General features: G+C 45.7%; 2 protein-coding genes across 2 annotated transcripts in view; both read right to left on the minus strand.

Annotated features, from left to right (window-relative positions):
* Window positions 1-1759, minus strand: part of dnah2 (dynein, axonemal, heavy chain 2) — a gene marked incomplete at its 3' end in the record, with an annotated part of 154027 nt that extends 152268 nt beyond the window's left edge. Inside the window, exons 1-2 of the mRNA XM_071519785.1 lie at window positions 1597-1759; window positions 702-775 (exon numbers count right to left, since the gene is read on the minus strand). Of these exons, the coding sequence (XP_071375886.1) occupies window positions 702-775; window positions 1597-1759 (237 nt within the window). The remainder of the gene's footprint in view (window positions 1-701; window positions 776-1596) is intronic.
* A 6420-nt stretch (window positions 1760-8179) lies between these two features.
* serpinh2 (serine (or cysteine) peptidase inhibitor, clade H, member 2) lies at window positions 8180-23437 on the minus strand. Its single transcript, XM_071519786.1, has 5 exons — window positions 23250-23437; window positions 22092-22741; window positions 17961-18053; window positions 16236-16468; window positions 8180-8546 (listed from the first exon to the last, which is right to left on the minus strand). Exons 2-5 carry the CDS (start codon window positions 22732-22734, stop codon window positions 8241-8243), a joined length of 1275 nt encoding a protein of 424 aa, XP_071375887.1. The 5' UTR covers window positions 22735-22741; window positions 23250-23437; the 3' UTR covers window positions 8180-8240.
* Window positions 23438-24391: the final 954 nt, after the last annotated feature.

The following is a 24391-nucleotide window of genomic DNA, read 5'->3' on the forward strand; positions in this document are numbered from 1 at the left end:
TGTGTCAATGCTAAGTTGTGGTGCTTTTCACTGAAACTAAGCCAAAGCGACGATGTGGATTTAAAAAAGGGGGAATATAACCGAGTTTCAGGATTCAGGACATATATAATTCCTCTGCCCTAAGAAAGTTTAGTTTGTGCTACTGAGGTTAGATAGCAGGGTGAGAACCAGAAAACGTTTCCCGTCTAATCTGTGAAGTCATGTCATGTACAGGACATTTGAGAATCAATTAGAAAAGATTGAAAGGAAATGGCTCAGAGAGTGGGAACGATTTTCTCGGAATAGGGGTACATTTTCTGGTTCAGCACCGGCATCACCACCATAGAATGAAGCTCAATTGGTTGTGAAAGCTTAAACAAACATTTGGTGGACTCGCAAAATCCACCTCCCATTCGCTGCTTATGAAGCACTTGCAAGACTGTATATCTGGGCGACACAGCAGGTGAGTTCTGGTCGTCTGGTTTTTGGATTTGAGAGAGTTGTTCATGTTCACAAACATTGATTGGACTGTAGTAGACCACAAGAATAACATATGTGAATTCCTGAATTGAGTGGTATTCCGCTTTAATTTCCATCTGCAATGTAGATAATGTAACCCTAACCCTCCTATTTGTAAGTGCCACTGTTGGTGGTTGGGAGAAAACGTAACCACCAATTCTTCACTGTTGACAAGGTCTCCATTAACAGGTTGATGGCTTTACCAGGCTAATGGCGTACGGGTCTGGCATTTCTTCCTCCACCAAAGCCTCCTCGCTGCTTTCAACCTTAGTCTCCTCTGTGATTTATGTAAGCACACACACACACACATTACGCAGAGACACACACGCACACACACACACACACACACACACAAAAGACATTTCAATAAGCCTCTGAAAATGCAGTGACATATTGAGAGACACCAATTTTCATAATTACATCTGGTTCACATTGTCAGAATAATCTAGCCTCGCTATTCTTTCTTTTTTGTCATTTTGAGCACCGTCATTACTTTTGACAGTAGTTTGGACTTCAGGGTTGATATAATTGTGCTGAGCTGTACTATTGTATAAATGAAAATGGGAAAATCCAAACTCCTGAAGAAAAACCATACAATTTTTCCTTCCAGAGGTAATCATGTAATTACATAATTAGGCATTTTGGAGGAGGACTATACAGGATAATTATGTTATGCCTTGTCATTTTAATGATTTGCTGGAGACCATATCAAAGGAAATATTCATAGCATCAAGCTGTGAAAAATGTTTGGAGGAAAGAAATGGATTTCACCTTGTGCGCGCACTAGCATACATGGCAAAATCCACTCTCAATACGTCGAGCGCATTTACATGCGCATAAATATTCTAAATATTGCCCTTATCCCATATCATAGAAAACTCAACACATACTTTGAACATTTTGGGTAAGACCTTATTTTGAAGTGTTGAAAATGAAAAATGGCTTTTACAGGGTGCACTTAATGTTGCAATATTCTGAACATTGTTGAAATATGAATGTTCATGTAAATGTAATCACATGGTGTGCAGTCTGTGCACGCTAAGCATATATACCACAAGGAGTAGGTGTGTGTCTGTGTGTGTAACCATCATTACTTACCTGCAGCCTGGATCTCCTGTTCCTCAACAAGAGGGCCCCCTGATTCAGGGGTGACGCTGGTGTTCTTGGCCTTCTGCCTCTTGGTTGATCCGCTACGCCTGGACTTGCTGCTGCTGGAGGATCCACGGCGTTGCCGAGGAGGCTGCGGCACAGCGTCTGCCATGGCCACGCCTCCCAGTCAGCTTCCAAACACTGGGGACAAGGAAGATCAAAGTCACTAGTCTGAAAGTGGAAACGTTAAAAGAAAGGAAGAGGCAACCTCACTTAAACTTCACATCGACTCCTAGTGCCCCAGCTTTGTCTTTTTTCAGAGGAAAGCTGTAACGATTATAAGGTATCACTGCAGCTCTCAGTCTTATCAAGATCCTGGCAAGTATGCATGCACCTGAGCTCATGACAAACTACAACTCCCATTTTCCCAACCAACTCCTAATCCTGGGATTGACAGCTGGGGCCTGTGGGGAGAGCGATGAATAATTTGTGGGCAGACAGAGCTGCAGGCAGGCGGAAAATTCTGAGACAAAAGTAATAAAATGGTGAAGTCAACAGCTTCATGAACTATTTATCTTTCTGGAACTGATATGTCCTCTCTCAGTCTCTTTCTGTTCTGTTCCGCTCCAGCCACCTCACTTGTCAAAGCCCACAGCGGTCCAGTCTTTATTGAAACTTTGATTCAGTTTCCCAAGTTGTCACTTTCTAAGGACTGTGTGCAATAAAGGAGACAGGTTATTGGGGAAAGGAAAGAGAGAAAGGGACTAATGAAAAAAGAAACATTTACTGGAAAGAGAAAAGCCAAGAAACTCCACACTCCCTTCAGATCTGAGGTTGGAGGCAGCAGGAAAGTTGACAGTGATCAATAACATTAATATGGGCTGCTGGAGACAGCCTGCTTCAGGCAGATTAACTATCTGCTGCTGGAAAAGACAATGGACTATATTGACAGTGTAGAGCTATTGTGAGATTGTTACTGCATATCTGCCAAAAGGTTTTTTTTTTTCGGTTTGCCAAGTGTGATACCATGTATGCATCCAGTGGTAAAACGCAGTGAGCCCTTGTATCTGGATGAATGCTTGCTGAGTGAATAACGTTGTTTTGTGTAAAATAGTGGCTCGCTAACGTTACAAGCTAGCTTAAAACAGACAGCTAGCAAGCTAACGTTTGCAACCACTTACCTCTGGTAAAAGGTGAAGCTGCCGTCAAGTCCTCACACACACTGACACAGAACGACGGCAAAAGTCAAGTGTTTACTTTGACCTTTTATCAGTTACAACAAGTGTATAAGTAACATAACGCTGTTGGTGTGAGTGAACGATATGTTTTAGTCGTTAAGTTCCTTTTCTGTGACCACAACTAAGTTCTCTCGAGATGCGCGTGGGGCTGAGCTTGTAGACACGTCTCCACGGAAACGACACCGCGGGGGGTGGAGTGACTTAACACAGATGCTGCCTTCGAGTGCTGACAGAAATACCGTAACTACGAGGTGGCATGAACACATGAGCACTTGAACGCCCCAACAGAGTGGCGAATACTACGGGGGAAGTCGGAATTTTCGAGTATATGGGTTGTAGTTTTATTTCCTATGATAATGAGTTGTTAAAATGTGACGTTTAGAAGGTGGAGAGCATACAACTGATGGCAAAAGTGTTATTGTATGGCATTGTATCGAACTTTGTTTAACTTGTGACTTTTTATTTTATTCAAAATTTTTTGGCAAAAAAATAATTAAATCATTCATTATGGGCCCGATATGGAGTTATTTACAACCAATATTTAACCCACAGTTTGCATCAAAAATGTGTAATCACAAGTAAAAGTACATGTGGTGTGTGTGACCAAAAGACCACAATGTTCTTCTATCGCAAAAATGTTAATCCACTGCCCAAGGAAACGTAGCCTACTGAGATTGTATCTTTAGAAAATGCAAAGAAAACGAAGCGACTCTCACAAACATCCGTATTACAAATACTGTAATTGCTGAATTATATGCACCAGTCACATTATTGGCCTACCTATAGTACTCTCACGCGCCTCATAATCCCTGCTGTTTAATACCAGAATACTGTGATTCTGTTACACTGAAATGAATTACTTTGCATTAGACCCATTAGTCCTATAGGCTACGGCCATTCTGATTGCAATTCAATTACTATAATGTATGAATTACTTACCTACCGTTGCCTTGCTAATATATTGTCTAGTATATTGTCTCGTTTTTTACTCTGAATGATCCGTGAACATTAGAAATAGTTTTTCATTTTACTGTGCAGTTGTGTAAGGGATAATGGTAATAAAGTTGAACTGAATTCAAATGAACTGAATATGGCTGGTATTGTGTTAGAGCCGTTAGGGATGATTCTAGATGTGCGCATGCAGGATTTGAGACAACACAACCAACTGCCATTTCCAATGAAAAGTTCGTGTACTGACAACAGCAGTAAGTTTCTACGAAATGTTATTCCAGTTATGTCAATGTATTGGTGTCTAAGGAATGCTAAAATGACTACAATTCATAAAAAAATAACTAAGCTTGTTTTAATTAACTAGGTTTTCCCTGCGTCATCATCAGGCCTGGGGAGAATCTCAGCTTTTGAGATCATGTAATGTTAAACTGCTGCTATGTTAACAGTTGTTAGGTTAATTTGTGTCTCAAGGTTATTTTGTTATTTAGATAAGCTAACAGCTAAAAAAAAAAAAATCTCCCCAACTGCAACCATTTGAACTTTATCTCGCATTCCCCTTGTAGGTTTAAATCCACATCTGAATGAAAAAGGTCTGGAGCAGCTAGCTAGCTATCTGTGTGCCTTTTTGAAATGTCAGCTTGCAGTCCCTACGGTCTGGCGAAGGCATGGAACATCTCTGTTTCCCATGTATCACATGTCTGCCTCTTACTTGTGACCTGTCTCAGGCTTTTAAAAAGAACAAGGCGAAAATGGAGGGGGCCCGTAGCATCCCTATCAGCCAGTTGACCCCGGGAGAAGCAGAGCCACTTGTGTGTTTTCACTCTAAAGGGTAAGTACTGTAGCTGGGATGACTCTCCTCTCACTGAGTGCTCTCTCTCTCACACACACCCACTTTTCTGCCTCTTGGATTGCTCAAGAGTTGAACCCGTCGCGAAAGGCAGCAGGGAAGACAGGAGGTTCATGGTCCCACTTTTTCATCATGTTTTATTTAAAAACAGAGATTAAACATTCAATTCCCTTAAAACCCATTTCAGCTGAGGGGATGGGGAAGCTCTGCTCTTGGTGGTGATAGTGTGGAGCCATCGCACAGTGTTCATAATGCAGTTCAACTCCATTACCTGTCCAAACTGTTGCTGCCTGGTATCACCAAACAAGGCAGTGCCTCGCGGCCACCAAGTGCGCAGCGGAAAGACAAATTCACAGAGATACACAAAAAAGCAATTGAGTCAACAAAATCAAACTGCAATGGTTCTCTCAAAAAGCATCCGTTTGAATAAAACTGCCTTTCAGTTCCTAAGACTTTAAGTACAGTGGCATGACAAACAGCTTAAAGGGGCACTTGACTTAAAAACAAAGCTGATTTATTATGTGCATACTTTATATCCCCCAAACTGTAAAATTCATTTGGTTTGAGAGTTAATCAGTGTTAATGAGTTGGAATTTTTCCCTTTGAGAACTGTCATCCGGAGGAAACTTATTCCCTGTTCTGTTAAATACGGCTCAGTGAAACGATGTAAATGAAAAAGAAATAGCCAAAAGCCGCACATTAAGAATACCATGGGTAAATTGGCCAATGAAGTAATCAAAATATCCCTGTGAGATACACACACACAGCACCCTACACACGCATTTTTATCTGAGGTCAGAGAGCAGGGTTGCCTCCAGTTTAAGGATTCAGTGCAGTGCTCAAAAGTACTTTGGCAGTGATTGTGGGCACCGTAGATGAAGTAACCAGCCACCATCTAGTTGCCAGTTTACAGCTGGAACACATCCACTGCTGGGGATTGAACCAGCAACATTCTGGGTTTTGGTAAGCCTCTAACTCTAGGCCAGCCTGCTGCCCATTGGGAATACATCTTTTTCAAATGAGATGTTTTATGTTTACTTTGTACGGTAAAAAGAGATTTTAGAAATTCAAATCAAAAGAATTATGATCGCATATCTAATGAACTAAAGACCATAATAAAACAAAATGGAGCTCAGAAGTATTATAGCTGAAATCTGCCTTGTTAACTATGACCAACACGCTGGCATGCATTAATACTCTGAAATATCAAAATCTGACAGCAATGTCTGCCTGATACATTGTCCATATATCTTCTCCACACACCACTGAAAATGGGTTTATTACCTTTTTCCCTGTCAAAGAGTCAGATTATTTCTGGCTACCTGGGAGTGGACATGTGCGTGTGTGTGTCAATGTGTTGAACTGAACAGAATGTGAAGGTGAGTCAGCAGGGAGCTGGTGCTGGAATGAGCAGGATTGATGTGTTCACAGCAGACGCCCTCAGATCCATCATCGGCTCGTCTAAATGGAGCTCCTGGGTTTATTCTGTGTAGAATATACCTGCAGTATAGTGCCCTTTACAACTCTCTGCTGCATAGGAGGCTACTGCAGAGAGGTCATTGATGGTAGCAGGCTTATTCAGACATGAACACACATACACACACACACAAGCCAGCACAAATACGCACACACTGTTGCTGAGCAGACCTGTGCAGAGGACTAAATTAGGAACAAAGCAGTCATACTAGTGTCGTACTGGAACAGATTTGAAGAAGGCTGTGCATCAGATGGACCAGCCTTGGCTCTAGGCAGCATATTACATAGAGCCATAACAGGACAGATGTAGCACACATTTACACTTTTACCCCCGAGAAAATACAGTGCACGCCTCCTTTCTCTGGTTTTGGTCCCAGACATTCCCAGCATCTAGAAGAATAATGTCATATTACTATCTGTGTGTAAGTGTGTGTGTGTATGTGTGTGTGTACACGCGCAACCAGCAAAGCACTAAAGCACCCTTTGGAGTCGGACTGAAAAAGTCTAACGTTTTAATAAAACATTGCAGACGCAGACACACTTATTCTTTTTTAAGATTAATGGCAAGGAGCAACTCTTTTTTTTCATGCTTTCATTTTATTTCTCAATAATTCATTTGTGGAAAAGGAAGGGACAGATTTTTACCCTTGCTTGTTTGGAAGCCTTTGTGAAGTTTGTTAGCGAAGTTTGGGCCAGTGTTAGACTGCGGAACTGTCATTTGTTGCCGCTCAAAATTCAATAACTGACGCCAGTTCAGGGCTTTAAATCTGCTTCCACGCACCCTTGAGGCTCAATGCAAGCCAATTCTGTTCAGGGGAGAAGTAAAAAATAGCCCTCTGTCTTGGCCTATATCAGTGCTGTCAAGAAAGAAAGAGTTGTAGGAATCCACACACACTACATATTAACAGTACATGTTTGATTGATTGCTTTGTATCAAGATCAGGTAAAGATACTGATAAATGCAGCTTGACTGGAAAAAAAGAAGCAAACAGAGGTCAGTTAAATAAAAAAAAGCAGTCCACACGGTGTCAAATACCAAACATACATTCGTAGTAGTAGCTACTCTAGTTCATTCATTACAGTCAGTCATTCGTCCATCCACTATGGTGCTACATTAAAAAAACAAATGAGAATCGATACCTCTGTTGATTGCCGTAATAATCATAAAAATCTAATTGTTACATTGAAGTCAAGCGGTGTGAGTCACGCTTGCTTCCACTGGCATAACGGTGTCAGGGTGGAGGCTGGGGCCCCCATTGATCCCTGATGGTATTAAGAGATTAAAAGGTTCCCTGTCCCCTCCGTGTTGTTGACAGGCGTTGTGACTCATTACGGCCATTAGCATTAAGCTGGCCCATCAATAAGCACTCGGCCGATCCATCAGTCTTCCTCAGATGCAGCCCAGGGGAGCCGCGACAGACCCCTGCCAGCTCCAAGAGAGGCCACCCAGGCACCCTTGATCTGCCCGTCACCACACACACATACACACACACACACACCTGCCCTGTTGTTTGTCTGACAGGGAGGACTCAAGTGTCACTGCGAGCCTCTGTTCGTTAAAGTTCCTTGTTGTTGCTGCTGTTCAAGTGTTTGTCAGTGTAACCACTTCTGCTTGTCAGCATGTTAGTGTTTGTCAGCGCACTCTTGTTTGCCAGTTTGTTTTGTGTTGCCTCGCACATTGAGGCCTAGTGTGTGTGTGTGTGTGTGTGTGTGTCTGTGGGAGAGAGAGAGAGCGAGGGAGAGAGAGAGAGGGAGAGAGAGAGAGACTGTGCGTGCTAGTGTCAATGCCAAGTCTCCCCAAGTTAGCGTTTTTGGTATTTCTGTCAACTTTGGTAATGTCTAGTACAGTATTTTCATTCATGTGTGCCATGTAGGTGTCAGAGTGTCTGTGTGTGTGTGTGTGTGTGTGTGTGTGTGTGTGTGTGTGTGTGTGCGTCTGTCGGGCACGCCAGTGTCAGTGCCAGGACTCTGCAGTGTCAATGTATGACAGCCAGCCGTAGTCTGATGTGATAGTGTGCCACAGTGAATGACAATGTCTCAGCTTACAAACCAGTGTGTAGTCTTTGTGAAGGAGCTCGTATAAGAGGAAGAGTAGCAGTGAGAAAGGGAGAGAGGACAGATGATAGTCAGTCCTGGTGGCGCTACAGCTCATCGTGCAGGGCCTCTCCCTCCGCGTGGTCCAGGGCGCCCATCAGCAGCAGGGTTCCAGTCGCGTTGTCTCTAACCAGGATGATGAAGGAGTGATCGGCGTAGAACAGCTTGGGCCTCCCCACCGTCTCATCCTCCAGATCGGCGGCTCCTTTCCCGGCCTCGGCAGCCAGCTCCAGGGAGGCCCAGTGGAGGACGGCACCCAGGTGAAGCTTCCCCTGGCTCTTGGCCGACACCCCGGAGAAATCGGCCTTCTTCTGGTCCCAGGGGTCGGTCAAGCCCAGCGCCAACAACTGTTTCTGGTGAGAGGGAACACAGCGATGGAATTTACTGCTTCGGCTACGGACACAGACTCTTAATCATTTCTCCCAAAACTTGAGCCCGTCCCCAAAAGACGGCCTGCCCCCAGAGAGGCATCCTGCAAGCGTCTGCAGACATGCAGCTGCCAGGACACCGATCAATTATGCGCATAAGGAGACTAAACAAAGAGCGGGAAGGAAAGCGCATTTTTAAAATTTCATGATGCTGTGGCATTCAGAAGTGGGAGATGTGTGTTGCCCTTTCCCAAGCTCGCCAGATGATTAACATAAACATAAACATACCCTCTCAAAACAGTCAATCAATAACTTTTCAAAAAGACTTTTTTCCCCCCATAATGTTTATTTACGTTCCCTCCAAAATTCGAGATGGGAAAGAGGCTGACAGTTGCCCTTGTTGTGAGCTGGCAGTACAAAGTGGACGACAGGCACAGAGGAGACGGGAGGAGGAAGCAGAGGATGAATAATTTAAGAGTGATGCCCCGTGACCTCAGCACCTCCTTTGTTTTGCCTCTGATATGAATTCCACAGAAAGACGTCGTCATGACAGGTAGTTTATCCTCCCGTGGCAGAGGGCCACTCACAGTGACAGCCATCTCCAGGGGCCGGCGGAGAGAGAGAGAGAGAGAGTGTGTGTGTGTGTGTGGGTGGGTGGCTGGCTGGCTGGGTGGGTGGCCACGGCTGAAGGTAAAAAGAGCAAGATGAGCGAGTGAAGATCTTGTTTTCTTGCATTGTTTTAAGCTTTTGTTGATGAACCTCTGTTTATTGGAATTATCTTTTATCTGCACACAACTCAACTTCAATCATGTGGATGAGTTGACTTGATAAATGAAATTGTGCCCTAGGTGCTGCCATGCTGACTTTGGCTCGCTTTTTAAAACCACGTTGTTATGGCTCAGTATAATAAGGCTTAGTTTTTAAAACCACATGGCTGATTGTTACACAGTCCATGTAGTTTTTATTTAAAAGTCGATGTGGGTCTACAAGGAGAAGTGAACAGATTGGATCATGTCAGCTCATGTCAGCTTATGTCACCAGCCTTAACATGAAATAACTAGATATTATATACAGTTTTAGGCACCTCCCACTCCCGTTCTAGTGTTTTCATGCCAGTCTTCATACACACAGCCACACAATGACACACACACGCCACCTCCTGCTCTAATGCACTTCTATTGTCCTCATCCATTATTCCTCCACTCTTCCTCTCTCCTTCCACCCTCTACCACTACATCACTGTCTTCCTCTGCTGCTCTGCCACTTGCCTGGCATCCCCATCCCTCATCTGCCCTGTGCGCCTCTATTTTATCCTACTCTGTCTCTCTCCCTCCATTCCTAACTCAGTCTTTTTCCTCTGCGCCTCATCCTTCTCTTTCTTCGACACGCCAAGCTCTCCCTGGTATACATCACTCTCTCGGCCTCTCGATCTCCATCGGCGATCATTTCAAGGTTTTTCGCTCCTTATCTACCCAGCAAACAGAAATAGACTTAAGCTGGTGGATCCCTCAAAATCTTTGAAGACAAATGTGTCTGTGAAGAAAAGCAGCCGGCCGCAGTTGCTCTTTCTCTCTCTGTCTGTCACTCTTGCTCCTCCTTCCTCATTCTCCCTTTCCTCTCCAGTGGCGGAGAAGTCTTCACCGCCATTCCTTGTAGACCCAACCACGAGCAGTGTGTTATGTTATGGAACCATGTCATGCTGTGGCCATACTGTCACCAACCATCATAGTCACACAGTAAGCAGCTCAATTGGCCTACAGCAGTGCAGGTGACTGGTCCTTGCTGCTGTGTAGCATATAAATAGTACAAATCCACCCCTCCTGACCTAGCCTTCTTTCTGACACCCTGAGTCTCTGCTTGTCAGAGAAAAAGCTCCCAGTTAATTTTTTAAAACAATAAACTCTTTAAAAATTAAGGGATGGCGTGGCAACATGCTGGGACCAAGCCAGGGGGTGACAGAAGAGCCTATAGAGGCCTCAGGCAAAGCAGAGGTGTGGCACTGCATTGTACGGGGCTGAGAGCCTCTGGGAGGTGCTCTTTGGCTGCCCTTTCTCTCCGAAGCGCCACATGAATCTTAGATGGAACTGCGCCGGGTGGATTGCTGATGCCCCGACACACGGCATCGCCGAGCTATTTGTCTGCGAGTGAGTGCTACAGGCATTGTCAGTTGGTGGCTTCCTCTGTGTGTATGCAGAGAGCTCACTTGGCCTACAGCGGTGCAGTCGAACCAGGCCTGGGGTAGCATGGCAACAACCCTCTGGCGTGCAGAGCTCCGCATCGCATTTACTCAGTCTGATGATTGAGCGGACTAAGTAGCTTGTTGGATGTACCTGCGGGATGATGGGGGTTTTAAGGGGAGGAGACGGCTTGGGACGGCCAGGACGTGTTCCATCTCTTATCTCTGACGAGGCACAGTGGTTGACGTTTGAAGACAGAGCAGCCTCAATAAGCACAATGGGGAAGAAAGACGAAGAAAGGTAGAGAGATCAAACAGGGAGACAGTATTGCTAAACAGTGCTCTTTTCATCTCGGTTGCTGCTCACAGCATGCAGAACTATGGGACTTGCCCCGAAGAAACCAGGAGTAAATAAGTAAAAACAAACTCCGCCATGCTCTCCTCAGTGCCTCGCCTCCATCTCCTACACAACTCCAGCATAGTTTACATCTCCTGCTCCCTCTGGCTTACCTATCATACCTGGCAAGCCTTTCTCTATATAATTCTTTTAAGAGTCTGCTAGCGCGTACTCCATTAACATGCTTCACAGCATCAACAATAACTTCACATTCTGAATGTAAAAGAGGGAGGCCACACACAAAACGGCAGCAGCTCTCTGTAGCTGCTTCAAACAAGTGCACACAATGCATGTGTTCCATCTTTTTCAATACTTGCCCTTGACCTTTGCTGTAGGTGGTTTTAAGTTTATGTGGTGCTGGCGTCACTATGTGTCACTATGGGTCTCTATCTCAGCTTTCATGAACATGTTTGATTAAGTCTTTAGAGAAATCTCTCTCTCTTTCTCTCATACCATCAGGTCTCTTGAGGCTTCAAAGCCTCTCCATTCAGGCTCATCTGCAATACTCCTACTGGTATCTTATTTACATGGGCTTTTACCACTTTTGCTCGGTCAATACTCTCTTTCTCTCATTCATACGCGGACACAAATGAACGCATGCACTTTCTATTCCACAAGGCCATTTTACCACAAGAGAGAATGCAAAAAAAGCTTTAGCTTTTAGTGAGATATTTAACTAATGGCCATGAAACACATCTGATTAATTCATATGATGCAAGGCTATGGTGGCAGAGTTAAAAGAGCTGCCCCTCGACACTGTATACTGCGGAGTGTGCTCTCGTAAATATTTGATGGCCTTTTGACCTCATTAGCCATGATTGAGTGAGCTCTCCTGTGCCCACTCATATGTCTTAGTCAGTGACTGGAGATCCAGCCAGAATGGAGCGCAAGCTCAGCCATTAGTGTGTACATGCACGTGTGTGTGTGTGTGAGTGTGTGTTTGTGTGGGGGGGCCCGGTCAGCGCTGGATCAGAGAGAGAAGGAGAGAGCGATGAGGGTGTTTTAGCCAGTGACCTCTAGGCCAGGCTCATTAAGAGGGCTCTCTCTGTCTCCGGCCACAGACTCCAACACAGTCTGCCCTTCACCAGAGGAGAACGACAGAGAGAGAGAGAAAGAAAGAAAGAAAGAACTCTACGGCTATTTATAGTTTCTTTGTGACGCTTTCCACCTTGTCCCCGAGCAATTGTCGACCCCTCCCCTCCTCCACCTCTCCTGCTCCCTCTCCCGCTGAATGTCACTCCTATTTAGGTCAGCAGAGCCAAGGCATGGCCACTGAGCGATGGCATATTAGAGGCACATGTGAGACCTACGGTGAGGAATTAGATCCCTGGGACTGATGAGAACAGAGGGAGAGATGACAGAGAGGATGGAGGTGGAGGAGGGGAACGGGGGTGTTTGGATTTGGCAAATCCACGCAACATGACTCAGGAAAGAAGGGGTGTGTGATTGTGTGTTTGTTCGCACGCCCTCATTTGCCAGACACACTGGACACGCGTGTTAGGGTCAACAGATCAGATGACAGTCTGCGAGAAAGAGGACCCCCCCCACACACACACATAACACATAAACACACACACCACCATGATCTGTGATCCTCTCCATTTGTCCAGATGCTCCCCTCCCTGCTCTCAAGAGTCCAAGGCCGTCCCAAGCACTGACAGACAGAGTGGTAAACAGTATTAACGCGCGGTGATGAGCAATTATTTGCCCGACCCAATTGGAAAAATGATCGTCAGAGAGACATGGCAGGCTGTCACTGGCCAAAGGGGTTGGATAGACAGACGAAATGAGAATGGAGTGGGCTGAGGGTTTGTTCAGAGCTTTGGGCCTTCCATAATGATTCCTCAAATGCACTTATTTTCCCTGAGAGAGCAAATGGAGGGAGACAACTCGTGACGAGACAGACGATGGCAAAAACATTCAAGAGCTTAGCCATAATTAGGTTACATAATAAGAGCAGTGTACAGCTACTTTTAGTTATTTACTACAGTAAACGTGTTTTTCTGCCCTACAGCGAGAGAGACAAAAGAGGATTTGTGCTATGTATTCTGCTCCTTTCCCAGCAAAGTCATAGCCGTGTCAAAAAGAGTTGTTTCAAGCTTTAGTTCTAGATTACAGCCTCCTCCCCAGAGTGTCCTGACAATGTTAATGTCAAAAGCTTGTTCTTCAGGGCATGGCTAGCAGAATAACATGGCAGCGCGAGTCTACAGAGATGTTTGTTAAACTAGAGGGAGGGCAAAGTGGATTTCATCAGTCCATGATGAGGTTACAATGTACATCTAAAGAGGACATGGTAATAGGTTCCAGTCAGTGTTCCCTGCCCTAGGGAAATGGGTTTTACTGGCATGCCCTCTGTATCTGTCAGGTTGAACTAACCTCTCTCTCTTTTTCTCTCTCTCTCTCTCAGTTTCACTCCGATGGTCTTGCTACCAAAAACACTTTCATTGCCCTCTGTTATTCACAACTGTTCTGCCACCAACTATCTCCGACTCTGAACTGACTCAGTCTCTTTCTGGCTCAGTGGAGATGCTGAATGCTTCATTTAATGGAAATTGCACTTGGGGGAAAAAAAAACGTATCTCCAGAATTATTATAACTAACCAATGTTGGCAATACAAAAAAGTTTGAAACTGAAACACTCCTGTCTCTTGTCTACAGATTTACTGTGACCTACAAGGACCAAATCCCACCAAGAGACACCCGTATCCTGCCTGTGAACCCCCGCTGGCCAGGGCCCCCGGGGAGACGTTGGCAGGACAATCTGAAAGATGTGGGGCCCTGTGTGACCTTAGCCCAGCGGCTGCGCCCCTGCTACGGCCCCCGTGGCCTGGCCAAATCCCTGCTCTTCCCCTACCCCCAAGGACTCTCTAATCTCCCAGTGAGCAGCCCGGACACAGCCTCTGTCTTGGCCTGTATGAACCTCAACAACACCCACGCATTCACCCTAGCATCAGCAGCCACTAAACAGACCATGCAGCACGGCGATGGGGCGGGCCTGGTGCTTCTCCTAGCCTCCTCTCTCCTGACTCAGGCCGGCCACCTGCTGGCTCTCGGGGTGACAGGAGCAGAGGTCCAGGCAGGCTACCGGCTGGGCTGTGGCAAGGCCGTGGTGCTCCTGGAGCAGGAGGTCTGTTGGAGGCTTCAGGACCCCAGGGAAGAGCTACAGGTCAGGGCCATCCTCAGGCCCTTCCTGGCCTCCTGGCAGCCAGGGTTTGATTCCCTGCTGGAGGCTGTAGTAGCCCGCTGCTGTGTGTACAGCTGGAAACCCATCACCTCTGGGGAGAGAGGAGAAGTGTGGGAAGGAGTGACATTTGAACCCACCTGTGTGAGAGTCTGTATTGAGCTGGAGGGGGCACCTCAGGCCACTGGCTCAGACGCTGAAGACAATAAAGAGGCAGAGGAAGAGGGAGATGGAAAAGGAGAGCAAGAAACAGAGGTCACAGGTGAAAAGTGTAAGGAGGAAGAAAAGAAAGTGGAAGAAGAGATAAGTGAGAAACAGGGCCAGGACGAGGAGGCAGAGCAACAAGGAGAAAAGACAGAGAGAGAGGAGGCGACCGAGCCAAGTGAGGAGATAGAGGAGAGAGACATGAATAGAGAAAATAATGAGAGTCTTGAAGGGGAAGGGGAAGAGAACCAAGATAAGCAGAGTGCAAGTCAGGAAGAGGAGGTGGCCAAGACAGAAGCAGAGAACAAAGGAAACGGAGATGGAAAAACCAGAGAAGACGATGAAGAAGGTGAAGAAACAAATGAGTGTGACGGCTGGGTGGATCTGGGCCTGGAGATATGGGAAACTGTATCAGGTGGAGCAAACAATGATGGAGTGGTGTGGACACAGGAAATGAATGAGAGACAGAAACTAACACAAGCTACTAGAACTGAGGTTGCATGCAGGGATCCAGTGTCTGTCAATTTCCATGGCAATAAACTAAGCAAACGCTTTTCCACTGGGCATTTAATGCATAAGCACATCACCTCAGTCCAGTACCGACGCAGGCTACACAGATCGAAGGGCCAACCAAGCAAGGGAGCCCACCAGCAACACTCCCCCAGCAAGACCCATAGATCCCCCAGGAAGAAACACCAGCCACCCAGATGCACCAAACCTGCAAATCCTCCATCAAGCCTCCCTCTACAGGCTAGCTTGGTGGTGGTGAAGCCCCTGGGCGCAGACGCCTGCTCCAAGGTGAGTGTCACCCTCCGTAGCCCAGATCAAGCCTTGCTGGACAGCGCCCGGGCGGCTGTGGCTGCCTCCTTGAGGGTGTACCACTCCGTCCTGGCTGAGCCCAGGCTGGTGCCCGGGGCTGGGGCCGCCGAGGTGGCTGCAGCGGTGGGGCTAACTCACGAAGGCCTGGGCCTGGTGGGGATGGAGCAGCTAGTGGTTCACGCCTTCTCCCAGGCTTTGCTGGAGCCAGCCAAGGCGCTGGGGGAAAACTCGGGAACCCCAGCCGACCTCGCTGTGCTCCAGCATTATGGACGCCACTGGGGAGGCACCCACGAACAGGACCAAACCCAGAATGTGAAACTCCCGTTGAGACGTGACCAGGAGATAGAACAGGGTGTCATGGACGGGCTAGGTTGTAAAGCCAGTGCCATACAGAAAGCTACAAAAGCCACTCTGATTATCCTCAGTGAGATCCTCAGCCAAACAGGACAGGAATAAGTCAAGTCTTCTATCCAAGCAGTCAGCATCAGAGAAACCACTCTCCCCATTACTACCATACAACGTGGACATAATGGATTAGCTTGAACTATTTAATTGAATCTCCTACTGTTTAGGGGAACAGAAATGTGAAGTTTTCCTCAGATGTATAAATAAAGTAAGCATATGATTCCTTGAGACTAGGTGTAGTGTCATAGAGCAACAGAGAACATTAGACAATAAAATTTGGGTAAAGAGCTGATGGAGGCTGAGGTTAAGTTTATCGCACCTCATTATTAGCCGTCTTTTTCCCCTATTCCATTAGTATAACTGCAATATATAATGACCACTCACCTTTCATACATAAAGACTTGCATACATACAGATATTTTTGGGTTGAATATCTTGGAAGTGTATGTCATTCAAAATTTGACCAAACACAAAAGGGTTTGTTGAACTAACCTGCAGACTGAGTGTGCTGGTGATGTTAGCCTTGGGCAGTGAGATGGACATACTGGTCTCACTGGTCTTCTCCAGCCACTTGGTCAGCAGCTCCAGGGTCAGCAGCTTGTCCAGCCTGGCCAGACTCTCAACGTGGAAAGGCAGCAGGAGCACCAGGCTGGCCTTGCCTCCCCAAAGAGCCAACTCCAAAATCTGCACCATGTTCTCCATGTCCTCATGGTGACGGTACAAACCTGGAGCAGACGAGGGGAGAGGAGAGGAGAGGAGAGGAAAGAGCAAGATATTGATAAGAAATTAATGTCAGTTAGCTCAGCTGGTTTGAAAGCAGTGCTAACATCACTATGGTCTTAGGTTGGTCTGATTGAAATCTAGACCATACGAAAGTGTTTTTTGATTTCTTTGGTCTGAACCATAGTTATAAATTTACTTTGTTGCATTTTTGTATTTGGTTCGTTTAGGTTCACACTGCCCAATTACAAGCAAACCAGGGCTTGCAAACAAAATATTATATGGACTCAAGTAGCTCATTCATTGCATAGAGTTTTTGTAACCTGTCACCCCATGAGGTTGGAGATTTTGGAGATGGGGGTGGGGGGGGGACAAAACAAATCTGATTCCACTCTGTGACTTTGGCTTAACATGATGGACTTCCCTGCACTCTTTGCTATAATTTATCTCACACCAGTTAAGTAAGAAATATTGCCCTACAAAATCAAAGAGCAGTAAATGCACACATAGTGAAGCAAAGCTAAGAAAAATTACTACATAGTTTATCTCCTATCCCAACAGTAGTATTGCTGATATAAAGGCTGATAGTATTTCATTGAGTAGAACCTAGGTATAGCATCAGTAAAGACTGTGTTTTGCTAGGCTTTCCAAGCATAAGTAAGCTGGTTATCAGATGTTAAAATCTGTCTCCTTATACCCATAAAACCTTGCATTTTGGGGTGGTTTCCTGTAGTTGGTTCAGATTATGTTCTCACTCCTAACAAACTGCACAGCAGTTCTCTTGGAAGAGGGCCAAGCATTTTCAGGTGGTCTCATTGGTGCGGTTACTTGGTGCCACCGAAGTTCGAATGCCAGTCTTCTCACCTGCCCAAATGAACTAAACTAAAGGAGTAAACACTCCAGAGTTTGATTAAACCACTCCGAACAGGTGTTAACGTTCCCTAAAACAGGATTACACCAGACCACTGAACTAATCTGATTTATGCATAGGAAAGCATATTATAATGTCAAATAGAATAGCACGTATTTCTCCTCTACATCTTTTACTGCTGTCAACAGAAATTCACCCTGCCTTGTCCTTATTTTAAGACAACGCACACATAAAATATGAAAAGCATGTTAATAAATAAATGATGGGATACACAGTGATGAATGGTGATGGAAAGCAGATTGGACCTTACAGATGTTCAAGCCATTTCAAAGCTAGATTCCTTTTTTTCCCCCCTTCTTCCTCTAAAACAAACATTGGTGAAGTCACAGCGCCCCTTCCACATTTCCTTGGCCTATTACCCACCCTTACTATCCCTCCTCGTTCCCTAACGGCTTCCCCACCCAAATACCATGTGTGATAAATATTAGTGGATTTCCCAGATGATAAAGATACTTATTGTTGATAATGACCACCTTACTACTACTACTACTACTACTACTAGATCAAAGCTAGATTCCTTTCCACAGTCTCTATTTGTTGGCAGGAGAGACAGCCTGTGTTTTTACCTGCTCTGTGCATCATTTCCACTTTGGTGTATTTCTTTCCCAGGAAGGTACGTCGATCGGCTCTGTCCTCACTGAACTCTCTCTCCCACAGACCTGAACAGACAGCAAACAAACACAGAGGACACAACCACTTTAAATACTGGATGCTTGACATGGATAGGCTCTAAGAAAATGCTGAAAGATTGAAACAAGTGAGACGGCGGACGCAAAGTTCAACAATGCCATGTTCATGAAAGACACACACACACCTCATACACAGTGACACCAGCTGACACGACTTATGAATCATTGATACATACTGCTGCCCATTGAAAGCTGTACTCTCTTCACAAAGCCATTCTGTTGGCTGAGTTTGGAGCGCTATAGAGAGTCAGTTATGAGGTCCTTAAGGCCACCGCTCCTCATTCACCGTTCACCACATCCCACTCGGCCCCGCTAACCCCCTGACTGCTGTCAATTTAGGGGGCTGGAGAGGAGTGGAATTGCTCTGTTGTAATAAACTGCTCCTCGCAGCACATTCCCAGACCCCCTGGCCCATTCAATAGAGCAGGGGGACACTGGGTGGAGTGAGGAGGTCGATTGGTGTAAAGAAATAGATAATGACTTGTACTTATGTCACTCAGCGTGAATGACACCCGGCGCCGGCCTTTTCCCGAAAACCGCCCTGCCCTCCTCGGATCCCGGCCAATCGCGAGTCGCGGCAGAGCGGCGTGCAAGTCTTCCTCCCAAGGCATGCAAACACAAGTCATAGGCATTCACTTGAGAGAAAGATGATCGCACCGGAATTCAAGAACAACTGAAGGTTACCTGGGCTGGCATTAGTTGTGTTGAAATGATGGCATTATGAGCAATGTCTCCATGGTGTGTGTGTGTGTGTGTGTGTGTATGGGTGTGGGTAAATGCCACGAGGTTCTATCTGCCAGGCATTTACCTGGCCAGGATTCATAGCAGACCTCGGTGATCCGTGTGCGAGTGTGTGTGTGTGGCTGTGTGGGCTTGTGTCTAGACAAGCAGGCCGGCTCTGGGTTTACACTGCATTATCTTCTAATATAGGACAGCACTGCAGTGAGGGACCAGCATCGCTCGAAACCCGAATCCATTAATATCCATCAACAATAAACAATGAGACAATTGCACAGCAAAGAAATCCGATTGCTCCCAGACTCCCTGATTCATACTGTAAACATTTTGCAAAAACCAAAAAGAGAATCAATGAGACCGACTACCTCCTCCTCCTCCATCAACTTTTGATTACAAGTAGTTGTGGTATTTCAGAAGCTATTATTAGAGGTTAAATATGCAGGGACTTGTTGTTCTCTCGCCTTTTCTTTCCTCTCCCCATCTCCCCCTGTTGTTGCGTTATCTTGTGTGTAAGTTTTCTCTGCTGTGTTTTTTTTTTTTTTTTTTTTTTGCCGCGATCCTATTTTTCTTCTGCCGTCTCCAGTGTTTGTTTGTCTAAAACGGGAACAAAGCCTGAATTAATTAACTAGTGTGGACTGGAACTCCCAAGGTAGGCCTTTTACATCCCTCTACCATGTCTGTCAATCTCTCTCGCTCTATCTCTCTCTCTCTCTCTTTCTCTCTCTCTCTCTCTCTCTCTCTCTCAGCAGGCCACCCTCTCTTTCTTTACTTTTCTCAGTTTTTGGTCTTTACTTTTCTCCCATCTCTTTGCCTCCCCGTCTCTTTGTCCCCTCCCCAGCCGGAAATCGCTCTCTTTACACTTCCCTCACTGCTTAGTCCTCTTGTCATTCTCTTTTGCTTTTAACATATCTCTGCTATACCCATTTCCCCCCACTAATTGCTCCCGACCATCCCTCTCTTTGAATCTTGTGTACAGCCAAGGGAGGGAGGGACAGCAAAGAGCTTTTTTAATTCTCCCCTTCAATAATTAACTAAAGGGGATGAAAAGTGAAACAAACAAAAACAAGTGAGGAAGCAGATGCCTGTTCTGTGCCAAAAGAATTTTCCTCAACGTCTCTGAGACCATTACATTATCACACACTGAGAATTGCCTCAGGACCCTGAAATCAAAGACAAATAAAAAAAGTTACCGCAAAACAGATGCGGCTAGTGGGAGTGAGAAACAAACTATCGACCACTTTTAAATTATGAATCAAAACTAAAGGAATCCAATTTGCCGTAATCTAATTTGTGTGTTGCAATCTGCTATATAATCTAATTTGTATATTTCCTGCACAAAATTAATGAACCGACCAACGAGGGTTCAACAGAAAAACTAATTTCGTAATGAAGTCAAAACATCAAACAAAGAAAATTAATTAAATTGCTTATCACTGTACAGTCTGTAAGGGAATGTTAGTTTTTTCCTGAAGGCTGTCTGTCTGTCGGCAACCTGTTTTCTCTTCGGCAGCCTCGCCTTCTCTGCACCTGATAGAGAGAATACCTGGAGGAGGAGAGAGAGAGAGAGAGAGAGAGGGAGGAGAGGTAGATAGAAACAGATGTGAACAATGTGAACAGCAGGGATGTGGGAAGAAGAAGAGGAGACGGAGGTAGATGAGAGACGAGATAGACAAAGGCAGAGAAACAGAGAGACAGAGAGATAAAGGCTGCAAGAGTGCAACAGGAGGATATATTTAACACAGTTTCTTTTTTGTGATGACTACAACAAGAATGAGCTTTCACATCAGCAGGCATACAGATGTGAGCTGAGCTGTGAGGAGGAGAGAGGGAAGGCAGGTTAAATTCAAAAATTTGAATTTAATTGGCCATATACATTTTCGATATACTCACAGTAGAGACTCCTGAAGAGTTTGGCTAGATAGAAAATAAGCTTTTTGCAACTTTTATGACTCCTCAGAACCCAAGTTTAGATATTTTTTACTGCCAACCTTTTACAGCCTCACAAAACATGCAAAACTTGTGTTTAGCTGTCATAAAGTGTCAGCTCTTGTATCAACAGCTCAATCAGTCAATTTTACAGTGGGAAAAATTAATTGTACCATCTCAGTAGTGAGGCAACAGTGTTTCAATAGGGGTTCACTCCAAAATTAGATAAGAAAATTACCTGAAAAGTGAGCCATTTTGTGCCATGATTGACTAAAATTCATTTAGAAAATATAGGAAAAAAATGATGGTACTTTTTAAAGGGCAGTAGGCAACTTAAGTCCTTGGCTAGCAAAATAACACTTTTACAGACCCAGTCCCTTCCCCCCAGTATGGATATATAGTGTTTTGGGACAGATCTCTTCAATCACAGATGGGCCTCTCACAGAATGTATTCGTGCCTACAGTAGAAACACTGACTCTTCACCACTGCAGCCCCTCACAAAGAGCAGATCTGAGCCAAGCTGTGCCGCAGACTTGGAGCGCTCCGAGCACAGATGTTAGGCATGACACCGAGGGAGAGAGTCTGGACACTTGTTACTCAATTATTTAAGATGACACATCACCCCCCAATGGAAGATGAATAAGCTCTCAGTGATAGACCCCAGAATCATCCTTTATCTGCTGTGTCCACCAGCTGGGGTCCGCCGCATGCATGCACACACACACACACATGTACACAAACACACACAGGCACACGCACACTGCACACAGGTGGGCATGCTGGCACACACACTCCTTGCAAACTGGCGTATAGGCTCCAAGTGAGGTTTGAAAACTGACAAAGGCGAATGTGCATGCACACGTTAATATGCCTCACAATTCACAGCCAATGCAGCAAATTAACTCATTTCAGGACCCCCTCCAACAGACTGTCTGCCCACTACAGACATGTCACAGTATTCCAAGTGACTCTACAATTACAAAGCACACTGATCTATTTCAGCACTGTTCAGTCCAGCCTGGCTTCTATGCTATAGCTACACTTCTACAGTCCAGCCAGCCAGCCAGTGCCATGTTGGTCGCTGACCATAGCTACATGCTACATTCAGCCAGTTGGCTAAAAAGTTGTTTCACAGTGGGTCACAGGCCTGTTGCTGACAAATGACACATGAAGAAGTATGTAGCAAGTATTTGAATACTACTTTACGTGACAATTACATCCAAATCAATTCCATATTTTTCAAGCCTAAAGGCAGAAGGCAGCAGGTACAATAATATCTTCACAATGCTTTAAGTAAAATGATAAAGATATAGCAGTAGTCTATGTATTGTGTTTCTCCTCACCTTTGAAGTTCATGGCATTTGCCAGTATCAGGGCTCCAGCCTTCGCCTGGATCTTGGCCCCCAGAGGCGCACCCTCCAGCCCCCCCAGCCCGGCCTGAGCCCAGGCATGGAGCTGCTTCAGGTCAGCCTTGGAGTCTCCTTTGCCCAGCGGCTGGTGCCGCAGGCCGAACCTGGCCTGGCTCTCCTTCACAAAGGTCAGGTCGACCGCGGGAGCCTGCTTGGAAAAGATGGCCGAGGCGCTGTGCAGGTGGAAGCCGGTCCCGTTGGCCTCGGCGAGGGTGTTCAGCGCCCCAGACAGAAGCTCCCCGGCCTGGGCTCCGGCCTCAGAGGGGGGCGGGGTGTTGAAGAGGTCCTGGAGCTGGCTGGAAGTGGTGCCAGCAGACCCTGCGACCAGCGCCTCCAGGGAGGAGGCCAGGAGCAGGGGGGAGAAGAGGGTGTTGAGCGAGTCAGAGCCAGAGGAGCGGAGGGCCTGGTACAGACGCAGACCCAGGGCCCAGCTGGGGTCACCCAGGGATGGGGGAGGGCGGGGCGGCGGACTGGCCGGGGCAGCGGGGATCTTGTTGAATGAATCGGTGGTGTTGCCCCCCAGCACCAGGAGAGCTGGCAAAGAGATGAGAAGAGAGACGGAGAGTGTGGGCAGCATGGCAGATCTGGTGGAAAGAGGGGGGAGGAGAACTGGGATAAAACACTGATTCTGTGTGTGCATTTCTGTGACAGAGAGAAGAATTAAAAACACACTCTCAATACATTCCTCTCTGTCACTTATAAAATAATATAACATCATCCATTACCCATATTTTGATTGAGCTTTTAGAAAAATAAGCATGCAGTCATTGCAGTTACATTGTTCATGTTTCAGCTACAGTTATATAAACATAGCCCAAGGCCTCCCATTTTACTGCGAAAGTAACTCCTACTTGTAGCGCGCATAACAGCCCTTGTTCTTGCACTGCTACACCAGGAAAGTTGATTTTGTAAATTCCTCCCCACTTGGCAACATGCTTATTATCTCACCCGCTGTGCAAAACCATAGCGTGACAATTAACTTTGATGAAGTTTCCAAACAGGCTTTTTAGTCTAGGACTAAACAAGAGGATGAAAAGGAGAAAAGAAAAGAAGCGTGCTTCTGCCTTTCGAGCCAACAAAACCCCGACTCACTGATTTCGCCGAGCCGGTGACAGGACTGACGCGGAACATCTGTTGTCTACCTACTCGGTTATATCATTTCCGAAGGCCTCTCGGCTACAAGGAAAGTTGTTTGTTCAAAATTTGCCGTTAATTCATTCAAGTGTATCCCAGCTCCTCCGCCGCTGTCCTTGGGTGTGTTTTGCAGTGGGAAGTGGGGCTGGCTGGGCTCAGACGTGGCAGACAGAGGAAGTTTGCCTACTTTCCCCTCCGTTCAACCCGGACAGCTTTCGGCTTTTCCAGAAACTTCCAGCCGTCCCCATGTAGCACTGTGTAGGCTACTGGAGAAAAGTGGTAACCAAAAAGGTGGGTAAACGAGCTTAGGTGGGTTTAACGTCCGCTACAGCCCTGCAACCAAAGAAACTGTAGTACCGTAATATCGTAATACAGCAGGCCAACTATCATAGCAAAACTTCACATTATAGGAAATTGTAATATTATGCCCTGGCCCGTATATGCAGTTCGAAAACACTGTGAATTTAGGTGAAGAAAATAGAGCTGGTACGTACAAAAACCGCCACTAACACATCATATAATTGTTTTAAATAAAAATAAATAAATAAATAAAAAAGATAGTAGTCTGAACTGTCGTTTCGCCACTTTGGAATAACGTGACAATATCTGTTTTCAAGTCGGGTATAGCCTACATGACCAAAACAGCTATAGTAATCTTTTAGAAGGATACTATACAAATACCACAGCAAAACTTTAAAATAAATATTATGCCGTTTTTGCAGGTTAAACTAAATTAAATCAGATGTTAATAGACTACAATAGGACACTAAAACAATACTATAAAGTACAGTAAAGTCAACTAATGATTGAATACCAGAGGCACTATGAATCCCCATAGGAATATTATATGAGTATTATAGTGATTTTTCGTTGTAAAGGTGGCTCAGATTTTGTGCATGTAATTTTGGCACTGGTGAGGTTTTAAAGCTGACAGAAAGTGATGCATTGAATTGCACATGAGTAACGTATGATTCATTTTTCCAGGTATAACAGCTGCTTGATGTGGATAATAAACCCTCTGGCTGTGGGCTCGGTGGGGGTTGTAGTTCCCAAGGCACTCAAGCGGGGTCGCTAATGGTCTTCTCTGCACCTTGACTGCA

The sequence above is a fragment of the Centroberyx affinis genome, unplaced genomic scaffold (genome assembly GCF_046629955.1).
Source record: "Centroberyx affinis isolate AG114_WGS23_722 - 3 ecotype Tasmania unplaced genomic scaffold, CSIRO-AGI_Caff_v1 ptg000736l_1, whole genome shotgun sequence".
In the NCBI taxonomy this organism is placed as follows: Eukaryota; Metazoa; Chordata; class Actinopteri; order Beryciformes; family Berycidae; genus Centroberyx; species Centroberyx affinis.